This window comes from Dryobates pubescens, chromosome 2 (assembly GCF_014839835.1).
Source record: "Dryobates pubescens isolate bDryPub1 chromosome 2, bDryPub1.pri, whole genome shotgun sequence".
NCBI lineage: Eukaryota > Metazoa > Chordata > Aves > Piciformes > Picidae > Dryobates > Dryobates pubescens.
In genome coordinates this window covers 30,591,643-30,607,516 of record NC_071613.1, presented here as the reverse complement: position 1 = coordinate 30,607,516, position 15,874 = coordinate 30,591,643, and the positions used below count along the sequence as shown (strand labels likewise).

The window sequence follows — 15,874 nt, the reverse complement described above, 5'->3', positions numbered from 1 at the left end:
TGATATCAGCAAGAGAATATCAGTCATCGTTTTAAGTATTCTCTTATGCTGGGTGTTTTTTTTGTCTGGCATCAGAGAAAAGAAAGCTATGTTCAATCAAAGATTCAGGAAGTTTTTATTAAAACAGTAATTCCAGCCTGGCTTGAACTAACTACTTGGCAAAACCAAGAATGTTGCAATGTGTGGCTAATTCCGTTTCCACCCATTTCTAATTTGGAGGAAATAAAGGAGAGAAAAAAGAAGGAAAAAATTTTCTAAGGAAAATTCTGTAAACATTTGCTATTTCTAAAACAACATTAAAAAATTATGAATGGATTATTCTTGGTGTCTGCTAAATCACTCTTTTAGATATAGACTTAAACTTCAGGACAGTAATAACTTGGCTATTAGATTAAAATTTTCAGAGATCCTTTTGAAAGAATGACAAAGCACTAACCAACAACATATTTTTGTTCAATATATCCAGCAAATCCAAGTAACCAATGCAAAATTTCCATCCAAATTACACAGGGAGGAACCAACTGAGAAAAACATAAAACATACCTGAAAGAAAAGCCAATTTTTTCTTCAGAATGGGTAGTATCACTGAAGCTTCCATTCTACTTCAGATAATTTTCACAGCTCTGAAACACAAGAAGTTGGAAGTTGTAATCAATTTTGCATGCTTGACAACAGTTCACTAGAATGAGCAATGGCCAAAACACATTTGTACAGAGCACTATAACCAAAATCCAAAGTATTGTAAAGAATACTGAAGAAAAAAGCACTACCATACATATTTTAATTAAATATTTACATAGTCAAAAAAAATCAAAGCAGAATCTCAACCAAGGATACTGAGAAGATTTATACAAAAGCCCTATTTCCCAAACCCATTAATTTGCAATTAATTTACAGGTATATATTCCATGTACTCATTGATTCAGATGTAAAATTAGTAAATAAAGTAACATCTTTGTATAATCTGATATTACCAAGAATATAGTAATTATTTAAATCCATTATGCTACATTTATGTCAGGACACTGCCACTACCCTGCCATTAGTAGGTTTTAAATTAAAGAAACAAAAAAAACCCCAAAACATCCAGCAGTTGGAATAAGTATGTCTAACCTATAGCTAGAAATGCTTCTGCTACTTTTGCCTCAAATCTGTTCTCATCTTCATCCCATTTTATTGCATTATCAACTGCACTACTCTGTGATTAAACTTCTGTGTTCCACTGACAAATCAACAGAATGCTTGAACTGCAATCTCCTCTTCCAGCCTACACAAAGCAGTAACTGGCATCTGCTGGTAAGTCACTCCGAATTCATAGTTGCACAGAAATGAGTAATTCTAGGTATGTGCCAGTATAGAGTCAAAATAAAAAACAGATCAAGTAAGTTGTTTGGGTTTCTTAATTTAATTCCAGGCATAGGGCTTCAGACTGTAACATGGAGCTCGCCACCTGGATACTTCAGCACTCATGCACACAAAAAGAACTTTTTGTTTCTGGTGAGGGAGGGAAGTTAAATGAATCAAAACTGCAAATAATCTAGGAGATAGAGGGGGCAAAATAAACCAAAAACAAAACACACAAAAACCCCAACGACGCCAGCCAATCGAACCAAGAACTCCAGATAGAAAGCTTGAGGTAAAACAGAATAGTTATTCCATCTCTTTTTTTAAAGAATTATGTTCGTTACAAACAAACAGAAAAAATAAACAATTTTATTATGAAAAAGAAATAATATTTCAGTATCTTTTAACTGTCCTTCTGTATTTCAATGCATACTTCATAATATTAGCATCCCTTCTTCCAAAATCACCATATTCAAATGCCATTTTTGTCCATTTTATTAATTAGACATTTCCCACATTATAGAAACAAATTTAAGGAAATTGAGTCCCAGGACAGCTCACACTTTAAACAATTACTCAAATAAGCATCCTATTGAAGCTTCCTGAATGCTTCAGACAAAAGTTTATAGGTTATTTATTGAGTTTTGTTTTATGCAACAATGAGTCATGCAGTCATTTTTGTTTCTCAAAACTATGCTCAAATGAGCCCAAGCTATTTAACTTTGGCAGTATTCTTTTTTTCCTGAAGATGTGGAATACACAGTCAGTAATGATTTCTCCCTCTCCTCTCCCAACTTACATTTCAAAATCATTACAAATGGCTCTTTTATTACAATCAATGAAGAAAGTCCAAGGTTATACACACACTTCACTGTCTTCATACTTTCCAATACAAATGGAAGTTTGCATCAACTTACTGACTCCAGGAAGGATGCTTCTTTGCTGTTGTGAAAGACCAGTTTATTTAATATGAAAGCACTGCCTGGCTTTCTGCCACAGTAGCGGCACTGTAGATGGATCAAAATAATTCTTTTGTTCAGTATTTCCTGGAAACAAAGGAAGCATTCTGTTCAGAGTGGAGGGAGGCAAGACAGAACAATTAGAACAACTGTATCATTTTGCCACCATCATTTCAAACACCTAGCCTTTGCTCCAGGAACTTCTGAAGTTTTCAATTACCTGTCTTCCGTGAGAGCCTTCCTGTGCTTGATCTAGAAGAAAGCTCCCACTGGAGCAGGTGATGAGAATACACAAGAAGATCTTCAGGTTTAAAAATTAAATTTAACATCCTTCTTTGTATTCAACACTCCAGAGAATCTCAGGATGTACTAAACTAAATGCTGGGGTTTGGTGGTGGTGATTTGGGGGGGGTTTTGTGTTGGTTGGTTTGGTTTGTTTTAAATATCGGAAAGCGAAACAATGTCAAGACAGTTGGTGTTTACTTTTCACTGGGAGCTATCAAAGGCATTTTAAAAAGGTACACTGCTAAAAAGCCGAAGTAAATGCACACTTCGTTTGTAGGTCTAAATAACGTCTTTTTAACTTGTTCAGAGGAAGACAAAAATGACAGGCTCCCGAACTAACCATAAAGGTTTCAATTTAGACTGAGAAAATAATTATGTTTTGGTCCCTGTCACACCACTGTTCAGATGGAAGAAAGAGACCCAGCATCTATTTATCAATTAAAAGAATGCATTTGGACTCATTAAATAGAAAAAAAAAAGTACAGAATAAAAACAGGAGCACCAAAGAGAACAGATTTCATTTAAGGAAATTGAGCTACTTCCAAGAAGCTGGGTTTTATCAAATTTTATCACTTCCAAAACAAAAGACCTAACTTCTAGATACTCAATTTTTACAGAGGTTAAATCTGTTTACTGAATTTCAGAAACAATCTAGAGTGCAGTATACCTGCCTGCAATCTACTTTGCCAATTAAAATACCATATGCCCAATGGCAAAACTTGTGGATATAGGAGACACATTAAACACTGAAGAACCTCACTGAAGTTGTTTAGAATGATCTGGGCCTTCAGGCTTACAAATCAGTAATGTTAATCTTCAACAACATACACACTGTTTTGATGATTTCCACAGAAAAGTGTCAAGATTACATTTACATAATAGATATACTTCAAACCTAGGTATTTTTAAGGTGTTCCAGTGAAATACCAAATTCTTCCAAACCCTCATCAAGAAGAAACTAATACAACCTGTGCAGAAAATTATCTTTAATATAGACTTAAATGAAACAGACATATACTACAGGGAGGGTAAGAGGATGAAGACACAGTAAACAAATAGTAAAAAACCAACCAACCAACCCCCACAACTTTCAGAACAGAAAAAAAAGGAAAGTATTTCAAGCTGTTCTCCAACACGATAGGCAATCATGACTTGGTAGGCTGCATGCCCTATCGCTTCTAGGATCAGGAAAGATTGTAAATTACACTGCATTACTCAACTTAAAATTTCTTTCAAAAACAAAACAAAACAAACAAAAAACCCCAACACACACACAACCCAAAAGCCACAAAACTCACACACAATAAAAACTACATACAATTCAGCACGCAAGTGCCTAATTTCCTAATGCCTATAACCTGCATTTTCCCCTACATATCATCACTCTCATCTAATTCAAAAAACAAACCGAAACAAAACAAAATCACATAAGAACCAAACATCTAGACACTGTTTAAAAAAACATTTTGAAAGTTAGTGATGGAGACATTGACAAACTTGCATTGACTAGATGGCTAAAGATGTTAGAGGAGCTGGCCTTCAAGTAACACATGTTTTCATGCTAAACAGCCCAGTGGAAACCACTGTTCAAACAAATCAAGAATCAAAATTAATTCAGGTTCAATTAGAATTAATAGAAATGTTCTTACTCAAATTCACCGGACCTGAAATATTTAGTACTCAATACACAGTGTAAGGGTTTTTAAAAGCATTAGTCTGTTCACTAGCAACCCCTGCAAGTTTCAAAGAATGAGTACTTTATTCCCTCATATATCAAACAAGACAGTAACTGGTTTGTTAAGCACAGAACTGAAAGTCAGGAGGAGAAAATAAAAAAAATAGAATCTGGCTTGTTTCTTGTTCTGCTATGAAATATACATATGGCTTTCAGCAAGTCATTTATCCCTTTTAGTCTTCATTCAGTCCCTCCATCTAATTCCCTTTTTACAAGAGTATTGTGATGTTTAATTCATTAATGTTTTAGAAGACTTGAGATTAGAAGGAACTGCGCAGATCTGCCTATAAAAAAAACAAGCAGCAGATGGGCAGCTACATTCAAAACTACAGCAGCTTGCAAGCCTAGGCAGAAACAATATCATGCACGGACATTCTGAAATACCACAAAAATCACACAGGATGACTTCTTTTTTTCTTTTAAAAATCCACTTCTGAATTGTAGACCTTTGAAATTAACAGCTTCATTTCCTCATGTCAACATGCAAGTTTTTCCTGATGCCAACTTCAGCACACAAAACATCACTCCATGCTTTCAAATCCACGTGTAAATGGCAGAGAAAGCTGAATATCACAATTATTTATGTAGACAATTATTTCACCTTCCTTTAAAGCTATATTAAAGGATGTCATCTCTCCCACACCTAAGAGGCAAAAAGATACAGATAACAAAAATGAAGGGGTCTCCAGGGCTTATAACCCAGGGTAATTTGAGAACCACAAACTGCCCCAAAAGTAAAAAGAGTCTCTAAACATTCATTTGTTAATGCTGTCTTCAAATGAAGAGGACATGGATCTGAGTTACTCAGCTGTACAGTTTCAATATAACAAAAAACCCCAACAGATGAACATCAATTTAGTACTCAAATACAGTGCTTTTAACTTATTATAAGCAGCACTAATAATTTTTTAGCAGGAGCCCTTCGTGACCTCAGTAGAACTAACACCTCAGCATATCTAGGGAAGACCAAGTTTTTTGCTTTTTTGAACCATTTTGTTATTTTTATTTGTTTTCTTGACTATCTGTAGAAACCATCCACAGAAAAGGGCATAGTGGCATTTTAAATTATGTCTAATTTTCAAGTTATATACAAAGACAATACCCTTCCAAAAACCTGTTAATTCACACCAAAGGATTAGGCAAATAATACCCACAGAATCAGTAGACGCTATGGACATGCAAGCTTGTTTTGATTTTAAAGCTGAATGTCAGTTTCACTATGCATAAATAGTCAGTACTCTCAACTCAGCAGCCAGTGACAGATGAATGGACAGATTTATAGCGTGTTCAGTTTTTGGTTAAATCCAGAGTTACCATCTTGCTAGGCCATGATTCAAAAGCATATTGTCACAATCATGTCAAATTTAAGCTTGGAAAAACTCCATTTCTTCTGCCCCATTTTCACCTGGAAGGTTCAAGTCTTAGCTTGTACAATAGGGTCTTCTAACTAGCTAATAACAGAATTTCAAAAAGCTGTTAAAAAAATCCTCTATTTAACCCATCTTCCATGTGTGTTTCCCACCATTTTTCATCTCTTCAGCATGCTGTGAAAAGTGAAATTGATGAATGGCAAAAAGAAGTCATGAACAATACAATGAAGAGTGAGCCAGCAAAGAGAGAACAAGTGAGTAAGAGATTGTGCTATCCAAAACAGACATTGTGCTCACAAGTTTGAACTTTGATCTCAGTCAACTATTCATTTCACAAAATGCAAGTTTTTCCTCAGAACAAGTGTCAGAGGGGAAGAAAACAGAAACAATGTAACTGAGGATGAACAATAACATCTGTATTTACAGCTGTGAAACACAATACCAACACTGCAGTCTTTTCATAACAGAAGGCCATGCACAGGATACTGTGTAGCAATTAGTTCTCTCTCAAAGAATAGCCCTTCTCTAGATTCAGAGGTCATGTTCACAGACAGCAGGATTGCTCCAGCCCAAGGGAACCACTGCAGAAGTTTCTAACAACATCACAACACAACATACAAAATGATAGAACACTAGAGTTTTGTACCCTTTCCAGCCCCCAGGTCCATATGGTGTATGTTGAATTATGTTTTCAGGCTTCTTTAATCTAGAATAGTAAAGAAATCACGGGGTTTGGACATATCTCTGTATTGTTTTTCTTCCAGACCTTCAGAGAGACACCATGTTTACCTTCCTGCAGAACCCTAAAGCTTGCCCCTGCAGAACATTACCACAGGCAACAGAAGACTGATCTACCTCATACTCTCCCTTCAAGAGGCAACCAAACCAGAAGTTGCAGTCATCTGGTACAGTCATAATTCACTTTGCAGCATCAAGTGACCACAGAATACTAAAAATCCTTTGTAAGTGAGAGGTTGCTTCTTCCACCATTTTCCACATAGCAGTAAGTCAATTGAAATGCTATGTTCAAAACAGCACAGACAAGATTTCTTTCTGGTCACACTTCCCTAAAGCCCATTAAAAAAAAACCCAAACACAGAAAAAAATCTCAGCTCTTAAAATTTTAGTGAAGAGTTCACTTGAAATTAAGACACAAATCACACAGATTGTAAATTCTCTCACAGAAATATTTTTTTAGTCACAGCTCAGGGAAGAAGAAAAATAATAAATTAATAGTAAAATAAAATTACATACTCCTAGTTCCTTCTACTAAAAAAATTTTGGAAGAAAATAAAAAAGTTCTTTTACCTTCAGTACTTCACAAAGAGAGACAAAGAGAGGGGGAGGAATGAGATTAGACAATTTGGGTCATTAGCAGCTAAGTCAAAATATAAACAGCTGCACTGATGAGTGCAACTGTTGGCAATCTGGAGCAAATGAAAAATCACATTCCTCTAGGGTGCAAGATTAGAACTTCTTGTTCCTTTCATAACATTCATATAAGAAAATCTACAATTTCACAACAATACACATACTTGGCATTGACTACAAGTGTGTATGGCTCAGACCCTCAGGAATCACTTCACAGCTCCATATACTGAATGGAACAACAACTACTGAATGGAAGCTAAAAGAAATGCTCCTCTAAACTGAAAGCCATCTAGAGTGGCAGAGCATATGAAAGCGCAAGCGTTTTTGAGAGGAAATGTAGGGTGGAGCATATGGACACAAGTGTAGCAGACAAAAAAGCAGTCATCCTTTTTAGGTGGGGGAAAGTGATTCAAAACAGGAAAACAAATAACAAGCTAATAGAAAGCCTGCTTACAGATCTCTAAAACTCTGGGTTTGACACTTGATCAAGAGGCTCCTCACCTTAAGACTGTGTGTAGATCTTGAAACATCCTGAAAAACTTCCTCTTGGTGTTTGTTTGTGGGGAGGCTGGGAGGCTATGTATGTTTGTTTGCATTTGGGTTTTGCTGCTGGTTTGGTTCAGGATTTTGTTGTTGTAGATTTGGGTTTTGGCTTGGAAGGGGGGGGTGTTTGGTGTGGTTTTGTTGGGGTTTCTTTTATGTTGGTTGGGTTTTTTTTAAATTATGGTAGTGGTTTTCCCTGCCTCACTGAATAAAAAGGTAGACACAATGGGGATGATACTAAAAAACCTTCATACAGAATAAAAAGTAATTTCAGAATTCTGCTACTCTAAACCAAACATGAAACTAGAGGAGATGGAAATATGCCAGATGTGGTACATAACTTGTTCATTCACATTTTTGAATTTCAAAATATTCCAGATTTATGTTACTTCACTCTTACACAAAATAAAAATGATCTATGCTGCTCCTGAATTAGTTTGTGCAGGAGAAATAAATCTTTCTTATGACTTGCACTGATGTCTTCAGTTTTTGTATTCAAGCTTAAAATTCTGAACATTCCAACTGCAAATCACAAACTGGCCACAGCAACCACAATTCTCCCACCTCCTCAAAATAGCATTCCACTACCATAAACAAATGGTCACATGCTTCAGAGAACACAGACATCAAGCTCTCTAAACTGCTACCTGGAGCATCTTGCATAGATGTAACAATCATATTTTCCACTGATACTATTTTCTAGAGCCAAATTAAAATGTAACATGAAAAAATTATCAAATACTATGCTAGCAGCAAGAAAATGGACAACCTGTGTTGAAGTTACATTAATTGAAAAGAAATAATTAAGCTGTTACCAACACTGAAGCCTAGATAAGCCTGCCATCTTTCATCGCCACATGATGTGTCCATCCTGACCCTCTCCCTCATGTAGGGCCATTTATTTTCTCAGGTTCAGTCATACATATCATTTAGTAACCAAAACATCAAGTTAACATCAAATCCATTAGTCTTACTGTTCCAACGGTCTTTTTTCTTTTGACCTTACTTGGTCCAATCAACATTTATCCTGCAAGATAACCAAGAACACATCTCAAACTCCCCTCTGCCAATACGTGGCAAGTTTAGCTTGACTCTGAATTCTCATGTGCCTACTACAGCTGTCTCCCTTGAATCATTGATTCTGCAAAGCCCTAAGTCATACCTTCATCTCCTCTTAACTACTGTAATTTCCTTAATAGGTTCTTTATGTCCCACTGTTCCAAACTTCAGCTTGTCCAAAATGCAGCAGCTCATCTTCTCACCTAGAAACAGGAAAACAACACTCCATATTGATTTTCACTTGCTTCCTTGTCAAGTTTAGTGTCTGCTCTAAGGAAATCCTTACCTTAAAACCATCTCTCATTTAGTCTAAAGAGTAAAAGTTTGCAGTGCATCTTTCTATGTGCTCACTCAAGGTGCTCAAGTGTCTCATTTCTCTTCTCTACACAAGCTTATCAACCCCAGAGTAGCAACAATCTACCTCTGCTTTTAACACTTCTTTCCATACTCTCACCTCCAACCACAGCTTCTTCTTTCAAACAGAATTCCTAAAGAAGGCATGAGTTACAGCCTAAATAAGTTTGCGTAAAACCAACCACAACGATATGGTTCTATGTAATGTATTCATCAGTGTCAATGCTTCATAAGAACCAAATACATTGCATGAAAACTTAAAGAGCTTAGTTCTGGAAGAGATTGATTTTACTTACCATTGGTAGTGGAAGGCAATGTTTGTTAGAGATACAAGTCTGAGTTCTGGATCCTGGATTCTGCAAATCTAAATGAAAAAAAGTATTTGAGTATTAACGTCTAAAATTATGGTCAATCTAAAACTTTATTTCTTGGGAAGCCTGAAACAAGAGTTTACTACAAATTGACACAGTAAGAGCAGTCAATATTTCCATTATATGTTCACAAGTACTTGTAAGCTAGGCATTCAAGTTGAGTGGGACAGCAGGAATCCTGTATTTTCTACCAAAACATATGGTAGAGATCAACATTGTTTATAATTAGCAAGTAATGCTCCTGAGGCAGCACCGGAAGCAGTGGGAAAGTAACAAGAACCAGAATCCTTGTAGTATGCTTTCAGTCAGAGGTAGTCTACACAGCTTTAAGCAAAACTGAACAGTGATAGTGCTTTTTGTGAAAAGGAGGAGGCATTCCTACAAACTCAGTTAATCACTACTACAAAATTTTCAAAGGCAAACTATAATTTGAAATAAGAAAGATAAATAGCATAGTCCCTATTTGTATTAGAAGATGCAGAATTAAGAGTTAAGCATCAGACTTCAGCAGATGCTCTAAGACCTGCATAAAATCTTACGATTTATAGAACTGCACTCACCAACAAAAACCCAAAAACTCAAAATTAGCTTACACTGTGTTACAGATGAAGTCAAGATGCTAAACACAGTTACTCAGATACAGCAGTCATTACATATTAGTAATCTGTCTTAAAAGTTTTACATTTTAAAAAGCCTCCTACCAACAAAGGTTTTCAAGTCAGGCAAAAAAACAGAGGCCCTAAAAAGATGGAGAGAAGAAAAGAGTACACACCTACAGATAAGGAAAAGAAAAATCAATAGGAAGCACTCAAGACAGCCTGAACAGAAGCACAATGGAAATCCTGCAACATCGTTTCTTATCCCCACAGGACCCTGTGGTAGGTTATGCCTACTTTACCAGAAGCTACCTATTGATGGTATTCTGCATTTTCCCAAGTATTCAAAGTCACTGGGTTCCTCTTAATATTAGATTCTTAAGGACTCTTGACAGTTATGTAGCATAGTATTAAAAGTCACCATCAACACACAATAGTCTCTTCCAGAAGGACCTGCAGTTCCCCTCCCTACTACCACTCAGCAAGAAACTGAGCTGAACTTGACTGTCCTACTGCTGCAAAATAACAAAATGGTGTACATCTACCCTGTCTACACGTAATTTCACAACCCATTTAGAATTACAGTCTACAATGCCAGGAAACATCATAGTGTTGTTTCTTGTAATAATTTAAAAACACACCTATTTTCTTTTCTTTTGTTTCTGTGAAAACTGATGTTACACATCATCCAAAAGGCAAATGAAAGATCACCTACTAGCACACTGCCTTGAGAAAAAGAGTTGGCTGCAGTGATTTTACAGGATTCTTCAAGCAGCAATCTATGATGTAAAGAACTGCAAAATAAAAAAATCCATTACTAAAAAAAAACGCTGGTTCCTAGTTTTGGTGGGAGGTTGTCTTTTTTGTTTGTTTGGGCTTTTTCATTTGTGTGGTTTTTTGTTTACTTTTCACCTGGCAGAGGAAAGTATGATCAGCACCTTATTAAGCAGAAAGCCCTCCTGATCAAGTTTCAGTTCTGTTCTGGGGTCCACCAAGTTTCTACTTGGTGTAAACAAAGGCACTAGGATTACAAAAATTCACATTCCTTAGAAAAATTACCCTTATGAGAGCAAAAGTGTAACCACTACTGTTCCTATAATGTAATGACACGTATTATTTACCATACATTGACTTGTAGCAGACAGTATCACAGAATAGGGAAAGGAGTAGAAAAAAAACAGTAATTCCTCATCACAGTGAATTTCAATGTGTGAGCAATGTCAACATCCAGTTGTTAGGACAATGAAGAGACTTTAATATTAAAAATGGAGAGAAGCAGTATTTCCTTTAGTATGAAGAAAGATGAAAGAATTGACAAAACCACCTACTAATACTCATCTGTGTAAGCCTTACTGGCTTTGCTTATTAAAAAAATTACAGAAACTCAAAAAAACCCAAAGATTCATTCTCTACTAATTGTCTCCACACATTTGTTCAAATTCTTTAAGAAAGAATCTCCTTTCAACAATTCCCTGGCCAAAAAGCTCTGTTAAGCGGCACCATGGGAAACTACAGTTATAAAGGGAAAGGCAAAGTAATTCGACAATGGGCCTGTCAAAAAGCAAAGAAATGTCAGTCATGGCTCTGAGCAACCACTGCTTCAGCAATGAATCAGCTTCCCGAACAAGCAGTGCTTCCACAAATCCTGGAGCGCCTGACGCCTGGGCAGTGACACGGCCGTGAGTCGACCTTTCCCCCACACCCCCAAGCCTCCCGCCGTACTGACCAGCAGCGATGCAATGAGAAAATCCCCACCAGAAGCCGAGTGGATCGGCGAGCTGGGGCGCCAGGTCCAGTCCCCGTCTCCATCCGGGGAGCTATCCCAAGCCCGAAGCTCTCTCCTTCCTTACTTCCCAAGCCTGCCGTGACACTGGCGGAGTGGCCACGGCAGCGCCCGGCGGGAGGGGGCCGCCAGCCCCGCACAAAGGCAGGCCCCACCGGCGGTGGCAGCGGCCGCTCGGGAGCCCCCACGCCACTGCGGCCACGTAGGTAGCGGCGGCACGAACTCAAACAATACTCAAACCTGTTGCATGGGTTCCCCTGGGCTGTACCGACCTGGCGTGCCCCCTCCGACCCAGGAACGGCCATCAGGACCCACAAAGGGAAAGGGAACCGTGACGGGGAAGGAGACGCACTCTCCAGCCTGCAGCCAGATACTCCGGTCGGCGTTCCGGTCTACCGCAGGGCTGCGACACCGGCCCAGAAGGCCGAGTGCAAGAGGACTGCTGTGCAGCAAGGCCGGGCCACAGCCACCCCGGGAAGGGCCGGGAGCCAGCTGCTACCCGGCGGAGCGGGACGCACCACAGCTCCAGCGCCGCCGCCCGGGGAACAAAGCACAGCCAGGCCGCAGGGCCTGCACTGCGCGGGGAAAGGCCCCGCTACAGGACCGGGGCGAGGCACGAGCTCCTGCGGACGCGGCTACTTACCCGGCTGCGGCACTTCGTATGCCCGGGATAGGAGGACTCCGGCAGCAGGGCGGGTGGACGCGGGGCGGAGCCTGAACCCGCCAGCTCCGATTAGGCTGCGACGGATGCCGGCAGAGCCCTCGGTACCGGCTTGCTAGCCTGGCGGTAGCCCCCGGAGGTGGGGGCGGCTACGACCACTCCTCCGTCGGCAAGGCGACAACAAGCACCGGGCGCTACCGGGCCCGCCTCCACTCCGCTGCACTTGCCTCACCCCCACGGAGCCACAGTACCACCCGCTCCTCCACGGCAGCTGCGCGGGACCCGGACCGGCCGCCAAAAGACAGCACGAAACCCCACCCCGCCGGGAGACAATGCGGCGCCGCCCGCCCCGCTAGGGGGTGTCGAACGCCGCACCCCGCAGGCCTCGGCCACGCCAGGCCCCACCCGGCTCGGCCGCTGCTGGGCTTCGTTCCCGCCGCGTTGGTCGCATGTCACTAACTGAGGGGCCATTATAGCTATCCAGCATGGGGCTGGCCAGTACGTGTCCCACTGCAGACGTTTTATCGTTAGCAGCTCTCTTAAGGTAAGAGCAGCCGCGCTTCACTATTTGGAATTACGTGTGGATGCGCGTGTGTGGAGTGCAAGTCAAATTGATCACACGTGAAAACTGCTCGGGGATAATGACTAGATACCACCTTCTACCTGTGGCCCTTTGCCCATCAGTGTTTCAGTAATCACAAGGTTAATGCATATTTTCTTTCCTTCTGCAACCAATAATCTATTGTCTGTCCAGACTTGTGGACAAATATCCCAAAACACTGTCATGCCAAGACTAAAATAGTCCAAGCAAAAACGTAGAAAGAAGTGCTGTGAAGAAAGCCAGCCAGAACCCTTGTCTTGCTTGCGGTCTGACTGCCCGAGGTGAAGCCACTGTCCCTTGTAAATCCCTTGCTAAACAGAGCGTTTTTAGGTTACATAATGGCTTTTTAAAAACAAAACAATACGAACCCCAAAAAAAGGTGACTTCTGGAAAGTCCATTTTAACTTTGCTCTTGTAATTTGCAAAGTAACATCTTGTGCCAGATTTGAAAACTCTATGTCCGAATGGGGACAGGTGGCAAGTGGTGTTTGTCATGGGTATAATAAATGAAAGTACATCTATCTATGACAAGAGAGTGCACCTTTAATACTTTTGGCTTGTGGATCTCAAACTTTTCAGTAGCATGAAGTAGTTAATTCTAATAAAGTTTTTCATAATTCAGAAAACAGAAATTTAGGTCAAAAGAACACAGACCAAACATTTCTCTTTTCCCGGTCACAACTGGAATTTGTTCTCAACGACAGTACAAGACATCTCCTCCTGCAGAGAGAAGCAAAACTCTTGTAGCAGCTTCCAAAGATAGAAGACAGAGCAACCCAAAAATCACTCCCATTTGTACTCTGGCCTGAGCTGTGCTAGTTCGAATATCAAGAGGTTTTAACAGGTTTTCTGGCTTTCCTTTTCCATGTATACTCTGCTGAGTGATTTGCCAGGACAAAATCTGAAATGATTAATTCTGTTTAAAGTCATGCAGGCAGTTCAGAGTTATAGTCAGCTGCCTTTGCCATGCAAACTGCCAGCAGAAAGAAATCACAGAACGTTTTTTAACAAGGATCCATTTGATCGAAAGGGGTCTTAATACCTACTGTTATTCTCCATCAGCCACACCAGATATACTCGAATACAAATAAAAGTAAAAAGGCTGAAAACATCCTGAGCTGTGGACACTCTGCTGTGTGCCAGCACAAGGAGCCTTTGTTACAGGCAGAACAGTGTTCTCACAACAGAGTTTCTGCTTCCAGCTTCAGTTGCTGCACTTCCAGAAAAATCACCCTTCGAAGGAAAACAAGCCAAACCCACACACACTTCTAGTGGACACCAGCTCATGACCATGACACCAGTCCCAGGTGTCATCAGGTATGACAGTGGCCATCCTGTGCAGTGCCCTATGGGCCTGCCATACACCTTCACTCCTGCTCCACTTGCCACTAGACACAGGGAGATGCTGCTGGGCACAACCTTGCAGCAGGCAGGCTGGAAACCTCCACATGGACTTATTTACTCTGCTGCCTTGCCTGTCACTTGCATCCACAAATCCATACAACAGATAGACAATTGTTTTACCTGAAACACAAAAAATAATGTGAGTAGTTGTGTAAGCAAGCACTATCAGAGAATCACAGAATTGTCAGGGTTGGAAGGGACCTCAAGGATCATCTAGTTCTAACCCTACTGCCATAGGCAGGGACCCCCACCACCACTACTCAGTGTAAGTGGCTAGAGATGTAACTTGCAGACTACTGCAATTCATAGATGGTATTTATAGTAAATAAGAAAATAACTGTAAGCAGTGAGATTAGTGTAGTCTGGTATTGAAGAATTGTAAATATTAACTGGAGAATGTTTTCTCTGTGGACCTTTATGATCATAACAAGATGGTATCATTGTATTCATGGTTAAGCAGCAGAGACATCTACTGCTGTAACGCCTTATATATTTACCATACAGCCAGATTCATGTTGGCAAAACAGTGGGAAAAGACCATTCTGTGTTGATAAACAGCATCAGGGGGGTGGGAAGTGGAAGTCACAGAAGAATATAAGCATTCACTGCACTTTCAAAACATCACACAAACAAGCAAAGGACCTGCTGCAGTACTTGGTATGTCAGCTGTCATTCACTGCCTTCGGAAGGCAGCTATATTCACCTGCTATCAGCATAAACATCTAAAATGTCCTTTTAGACATAAATTCTAGTTTTTAAGTCTGGACTAAGAAGTGATTGTTTATTCCAAAACAACTAGCAACAAAGCCTTAAATGGTGCTCATAACAGAATCTGAAATCTGAGCCCCAAATAGTTCAGATGTGTGACTGCATGTGACTGGCATTCTGTGTAGGAAGGGCCTAGCACATTTTGAGGGATCTATGATTTATTAGATTCAGACTTACCAAAGGTTATATAAAACAATATTTTAAATAGCTATCTTATCCTGGCAATAATTTTGACATTCTTCCATTAAATAAAAAAAAAAAAAAAAAAAAAGTCTTTGTTTTGTGAAGGTCTGCATGAGTGACATGCCTGTAATGAGAGACAGCAGTATGAATCTGCAAGATCCTGAAGATAGGGAGGTTTGTGTCCTTTCTTTTTTTTTTTTTTTTCCTCATATGCTTCTTAATGCTCAGGTAGAAACAATAAAGCATACTCCAATTTCATCATATCCTTCCAAGTATTATAGGCTGTTGGATTGCATGTCCTGCAGCAAACTCTACACTGACTTTTATTACTTTGCTTAATTACTTTTTATTTTCTATAAAATACAATCTTCATGGCTCACTTTTCCTTCTGACTGAGGAAATAAGGGCTTTCTTGTAAAAAAAGTAAATAAATAAAAGAGAAGCCTAAAGGCTGCATTGCCTGACTACCTACCTGAGAAATGTTTAA

At 39.7% G+C, this 15,874-nt stretch overlaps 1 protein-coding gene across 4 annotated transcripts in view; it reads right to left on the bottom strand.

The window, feature by feature from the left end:
* SESTD1 (SEC14 and spectrin domain containing 1) overlaps positions 1-12,549 on the bottom strand; it is a 54,252-nt gene extending 41,703 nt beyond the window's left edge. Inside the window, exons 1-4 of one of the 4 annotated variants that reach the window (XM_054174014.1) lie at positions 12,414-12,549; positions 9,317-9,384; positions 8,770-8,869; positions 544-623 (exon numbers count right to left, since the gene is read on the bottom strand). In XM_054174014.1, the coding sequence (XP_054029989.1) occupies positions 544-598 (55 nt within the window). In that variant the 5' untranslated portion in view covers positions 599-623; positions 8,770-8,869; positions 9,317-9,384; positions 12,414-12,549. Of the gene's footprint in view, positions 1-543; positions 624-8,769; positions 8,870-9,316; positions 9,385-12,042; positions 12,313-12,413 lie in introns of those variants that run through there. The other 3 variants (XM_054174027.1, XM_054174020.1, XM_054174034.1) reach the window with 3 other exon arrangements.
* Positions 12,550-15,874: the final 3,325 nt, after the last annotated feature.